At 33.2% G+C, this 6,000-nt stretch overlaps 1 protein-coding gene across 3 annotated transcripts; it reads right to left on the bottom strand.

The window, feature by feature from the left end:
• Window positions 1–1,813: 1,813 nt before the first annotated feature.
• Window positions 1,814–3,266, bottom strand: LOC144551240 (putative 4-hydroxy-4-methyl-2-oxoglutarate aldolase 2). Of its 3 annotated transcripts, none has more exons than XM_078299131.1 (3): window positions 3,060–3,266; window positions 2,733–2,940; window positions 1,814–2,304 (listed from the first exon to the last, which is right to left on the bottom strand). In XM_078299131.1, exons 2-3 carry the CDS (start codon window positions 2,924–2,926, stop codon window positions 1,998–2,000), a joined length of 501 nt encoding a protein of 166 aa, XP_078155257.1. In that variant the 5' UTR covers window positions 2,927–2,940; window positions 3,060–3,266; the 3' UTR covers window positions 1,814–1,997. The 3 variants fall into 3 exon arrangements, with proteins under 3 accessions (XP_078155257.1, XP_078155256.1, XP_078155258.1); XM_078299130.1 differs by having other exon boundaries at window positions 2,733–2,952; window positions 3,060–3,212; XM_078299132.1 differs by having other exon boundaries at window positions 2,733–2,933; window positions 3,056–3,195.
• Window positions 3,267–6,000: the final 2,734 nt, after the last annotated feature.

The raw sequence follows: 6,000 nt of genomic DNA, 5'->3' as shown, positions 1-6,000 counted from the left end.
ATGGACCTATCTGATAGTGTTATTGATATTTTTTTTTACACACAATTTTGTTGATTTTTTTGGGGTAGATATTTGGTTGAATGGTGTACATTTAACTGACTTTTAAATAAAAAGACAATTAAGTATTTTGATTAAGACAATTTAAAATTTTAAATAATTTAGAAAGTACATCTGGCACAGTTAGTTAAGACATTGTGTCCCATCTAATAGGTCGTATGTTCTAAGTTTTTAATAATTAACAAAAATTAGATTATGACAACTAACTCGTGGATCATTGGATAATAATAAGCGGGCTATCGCCTATCGGTCCCTTGCGCTGTTGAAAGAAGGTCCGCTGAAGTTCAATTTTTTATTTCGAACTGGGAAACAAAAAGAACTTTTATTGAATCCAATAGCTTTTAACCAAAAATAAAACCATTGGAGACAGTTTGATTCGCGCCATAGATCATTCTAGAAAATAGAAGGATTTTAGAAAATGTAATATCAAAAAATGTCATGACCATATTTGGTTCGCACATAGCTATTACTTTAACATCTCAAAAAATATGTAATTACCATATTTGGTTTGCGCATAACTATTACAATGGCTATCAAGACATATCTTCGCTATTTTTTTAATTATTAACTAAATAATGTTATGTTACTAAACTTTTTATGTATTATCTAAAGATAAATTATAAATCAGAAATTAAATTAATGTAAAAAAAAATCACAAAGAATCACTTATTACCGTATCTATCCCCTTGCTCAGTTTGTCAAACATAGTAATCACTTTTCAGAAAATTACAATGCAAGAGAATCACTTATTATCGTATCTATCCCCTTCTTCAGTTTGTCAAACATAGTAATCACTTTTCAAGAAATTACAATGCAAGAGAATTACCGTTTAAAATCACTTTTCAGGAAATTACAATGCAAGAGAATTACCTTTTAAAAGCATGAATCAAACGCCTCCTTGGAGTCGTCTCCGGCTGGAATCATAAATCGCCGGTTTGCGACCATCAGTAAACTGTGTTTTAGGCCGGTTTGCGACCTCTCCTTTGCCAGTAGTATGAATTTATTTTATATAGATACTTCTAAACAACTATAGACATTCCAATTCATCTAATATGGCCCGGTTTACTGTAAATCCATTTACCATATAAAAGTACCTTATTAAGATGCTTGATTCTAACCTCTCCAGTACTATGAACTTATTCTGAAAATGTTCGATCTAAACAAAGAGCTCAGATCTGGAAATAAATTTGCTGCGATTCCAAAGAATTGCAGGAACCCCGCAATTCTAATCTCAACCGTTTATATATTTTGAGATTTGTGCATAAAAACTATCTCCTTTTGAGATTCCTACATTCTAATAAATGAATGGTTGGAATTAAAATTGCAGGACCCTGCGATTGATCAGATTTGCTTCCCTCAGATCTGGTTTGGAGCATCACTGGATTATGTACTCAGAGATGAGGTTGGCCCATTTCAGTTCGGTATGGCTTCCTTTTTTTTTGACACTTTTTTCTAAAACAGTCATAGCAACAATATCTTTTTAGAGAACAAAATTACATCTAAAGATGAAAACAAATACAAAAACAGAAACTTCCAAGGAAAAAAAAAACAGTAAAAAAAGGGGAATGAAATTTGTTAAACTCTTTCCCTTGCCAGTTCAGATTACTTGGATGTTGTTGCTCCTGCATGGCTTATTTTCGCTATACTACCACTCAAGTTTTTTTTTTTCATAGTTATACCCTGTACATTCCCCCGAGAGCTCTAGTATACAACAGAGAATAATATGAAAAGTGAAAAAAAAGAGAATGGTGCAAACTACATCAAACAACAGAATTTCTTATGGGGTAGACCCTGATTATTGAACTTCTCTTTAGCTCTTAGGAGTCATCATAAATTAAAACCACACACAAAAAAATACAGCAAACAAGTACAGATACTGGTACACCAACACATAGATAACAATACAAAGGCTACCACAATTGACGAGGCATGAGGTGATTCTAAATAGTCAACTCAGACTTGGAAATAAGAATACCATCTGTATCTGCATAGAGCCATTCCCCATCGCAAATTCTCGTACCGCCAACATAAACTGGTACATGCTTGTCCCCAAACCCCTTCTTGTTGGCTTTAAACGGGTGTGAACCCAGAGCCCGCACACCTATGTCGCATCCATTAATCTCATCGACATCCCTTATGCACCCGTTAACCACAATACCAGCCCAGCCGTTGTTCTGGGCCTGTTGTACCGGGTTCCCGCCCAATATGGCACACCTCATGCTCCCCGCTCCATCGACAACCAGAACCCTGTCATTGACATTTTTACCATGGTATAAAAAAATATGCACACGCTGGTACAGACCCAGACATATTTGGGAGTAAATCGGGGTCAAAAGAATTATTGTTGGAAATTTAAGAGTTGAACAGAATCGAAATTGGATCAAGCTATCAATACTTGCAAAATTGAGGCCAACTAGGCTTGATTTTGGTTTTAATTACAAAATTAACTGTACTTGAGTAATACGCCCAAAGCATTTTTGATGTACTGTGCAGCACTTTTGCTATTACTTTTATATTTCCATTTACTCATTTACACTTGTTTGTAATTAAGCTGTAAAATTATGACCAACAAACCTTAAAATGATGCATTTAAATAACTTATTCAGACCAATTGAGACAAAACTGGGAATAATCTGCTAACTGAGGATTGATCAGGCTTAAATTTGGGCAGTTACCTGCCATGGCCTTTCTCCTCAAGGAATTCGCGAACAAGGACATTGTCCTCGAAGACCTTGAGAGTGACAACTGGGCCCGCAAAGACCTGACGCCGACCGTAGATCTGGAACACCGGTTGCAGCGCTCTCAACTCGCCGTTCTTTATCAGTTCATGGTTCGCATCGCATGCCTCAGCTGTCGCCAGTTGCGCCATATCCTTCCTTCTTTCTTTGTTTCAGGCAAAAGAAGTAGGTCAAACAGGAACAGTTGTAGTTAGTATTACTAATTGATACTGATTTGATAAACATGATTCGAGTTTCGAACTAATCAATTATTGCCGAACTTACGAGGATCGGAGAAGCAACAAACGCTGGGAATGGTCACTGACGCGAGGTCCTAGGGCAGGCGTATAATACTAATACACTGTACACACCTGGATCGCTCACACACCAGTCACTATGCTCCCAGTTGTGTTATGCTGTCTTTTGTCCTTGTTCATTGTATTCTTTTACTTTTCCTTTTTTCTTCTCTTTATCTTTCTCGTTTCAGCGAGACTATGGTACTATGCACGTGGATTAATATTTCTGTCCTTGTTAATAATATTTATGTATTCAAAATATAAAAATAATTAATTTAAACTGCTCAACTGATTTTGATATGAAAATGTATCTGTAAATCAACTGTTACACTTTTCACAATTTATATAGTTATTTTAGATATGTAGAAATTTACTTGATCTATAAAAATTAGCCATTCAAAAGTAATGATTTTCGTGTGTAAATAAATAAAATTAGGTATAATCTCTGTAAATAACTTTTTTATATCAATGAATTGACAGTGCCTTTGGTACACTGTCATTAAAAAAAAAAGTAATGATTTTCTATCTATTTAAAAAGAATAGTAAAGAACTATAAAAATTGTAAAATTTAATTTGTAATTACATTTTTTTCTTAAAATCGATCGACTATTTAAATTTTGAAAATCAAAATATTAATTTATAGTACATACCAATTCGGCCTCACTCTTTTCGCTTTTACTATCATTACAAACTTAGACGATCCATTGTTCATATTTATATACCATAAAAGTATTATTATATTTAAAGACTTCTTATTCATATCATATTATCAACATTTTTATCTATATGATTCTTCTTCTCAATCCTCAATTCTCTAATAAGAGGATTTTTTTTTTTTTTAAATATATATGTTTGATGTGCTTAAAAATATCATGTCGTTTTTTATTGTACGTATTTGTAAATTTTGAAAAAGATATTTATTTATATTCAAAATTAAACGAATGCAAAAAAAAAAAATATTCATAAAAACTGTTTCACTATAAAAGTAAGTTTTTTCTTTAAAAATTTTTTTCGAGCGAAGTTCAAGAAACAAATTTAATTTTATGTATTTTTCATTGTTTTTAATGCAATATAGGTAGGCTTTTTATCTACCTCTTTGAAAAAAAAAATTATCGTGAACTAATAAGACAGTGACATATATATCAAACTGTAATAAGAAGTCGTGAGCGGATTTAGGATTTCTATCAGGATATGACAATAATTGAGTTCAATTAGTTAATAAGTTAACACTTCATACAGAAGACCCTTTGTTGTTTGTTCTAAAAATATAGAAAGATTTAAGAACTAATTAAAAGTCTGCAGGGAGGTATTATTTTTGTAAATTTGCATGATACCCATGTTTCCTGATACATCAGCACTAATACCAGTTTTTGGTTTATACTGGTGGATCGGTACCGGAGCCTGGTACAAGGGTTTTGAAGACTGTCATTGGGTGTCAAGTACTGGTACAAGGGTGTTAATGTTATGAACCATATAACTTGATGTACCAACAAAAGATGATTATATGATTATATAAGAAGCACTTATGTGACACAATCTAGTGATGAATGAGCAATTTATGGTAAATTCAATTAGTCACTGGTATCAAGTGGTACAAGTGGAAAAGGATACATCTAAACTTCTGTTTTATTTTAGTTTATTATTATTATTGTTTTTTTGAGACCCAAACTTCTGTTTTATTAGAATTATAGAATCATTGTAACAACTTATTGTTTTTCTTTTGAAGAGAAGGTTCATTTATCAATCAGAAAGTAATTGTGTAATTCTATAGAGAGATTTTCTTTCCAGGGAATAAGCGGAGGTCATTTTTTGTGTTTTGGGCTTTGTTATTTTTTTTTTTCTGGATCAGGATTAAGCACAATATTATATTACATCAGAGGTAGGTACTGAACCAACATTTTTTTTCCCAAATCCAGGGGTAACACACGTAGTTAAAGTGAATCTTTTGGTAAAAAAATCACAGAGGAATTATTTCCGTGCATGTAATCTTCGGCTCAATAGCAAAAAAATCAACCTAAAAGTTGGAAGACAGCTGACAGTATGTATGAGGAATACACAGGTAACTGGTAATTACATGTCAAACCTCTAATACGTCAAAAATCCAAGTATATACAGTAAACCTCTAATTTATTAAAAAAAATCAAAGAACCCTAACCAAAACCTTTTTAACCTTGAGAAAATCGATAGGGAGAGAGAACAGAAAAGACTAGGATCGAATAAATTTTATCTCCCATTTTATTAGTAGACCAATATATATATATATATTTTTAAAAGTAGTGGATTACCACCGATTTCATATATGAAACCAAAAATACTTCTTAACATGGTACTCAAAATGGATACCAAAATTAGAAGTATAGAGTCATACAAAAGACAGGGACATGAAAAGTAAAACAGATCCTGCATATAACCTGAAAAAAACAAAAACTATCCAAACATACAGTCTAATTCCTAGTAAAATAAACTATTCTAAGGCTTTCCAATCTAAGCCATCGTCTTTAATTTGTTCTTCTCCAGACGTTGGACTTAGGTGGTTGCCATTGCCACCACCCGAAGGTGTATTGTTGGGGGTCCCTTCTGCCAAAGACAGCAGTAGGTCCACTGTTTGAGCAGTGTCCAGGCTGCTTGAGTCTTCCATCGGAACTTGGTCTGGGAGGTCCTTAAGATCAGACGGCATCATTAGGCTTAATTTAAGTTAAAAAAATTTGAGAATAGAACTGCACCATAAATGAGCTAAGGATATAACCTTAGCACCAATTGATTTAATAGGTAGGGGGACTGAATGATTAAAACAAACCCTATTTCTCTCTTACCAGATTGTCCAAAGGACAGAGGCTAGCAGTAAAACTACGGTATGTATGTCTTTCAATGGTATACAAGCCTCAATTAACCAAAGGTCATCTAAACTAACACCATAAAAGACAAAATTA

This window comes from Carex rostrata, chromosome 3, assembly GCF_964058835.1.
Source record: "Carex rostrata chromosome 3, lpCarRost1.2, whole genome shotgun sequence".
In the NCBI taxonomy this organism is placed as follows: Eukaryota; Viridiplantae; Streptophyta; class Magnoliopsida; order Poales; family Cyperaceae; genus Carex; species Carex rostrata.
Note: the sequence above shows the minus strand (reverse complement) of the source record. Positions and strands in the feature narration are given on the sequence as shown.

What these genes read in the sequence shown, in the direction of transcription:
- LOC144551240 (XM_078299131.1), bottom strand. Translation starts at nt 2,926, where the DNA reads ATGGCGCAACTGGCGACAGCTGAGGCATGCGATGCGAACCATGAACTG. An exon ending in GAGGAGAAAGGCCATGGCAG is followed by an intron (nt 2,305 to 2,732) that starts GTAACTGCCCAA and finishes TGTCAATGACAG; the next exon opens with GGTTCTGGTTGTCGATGGAG.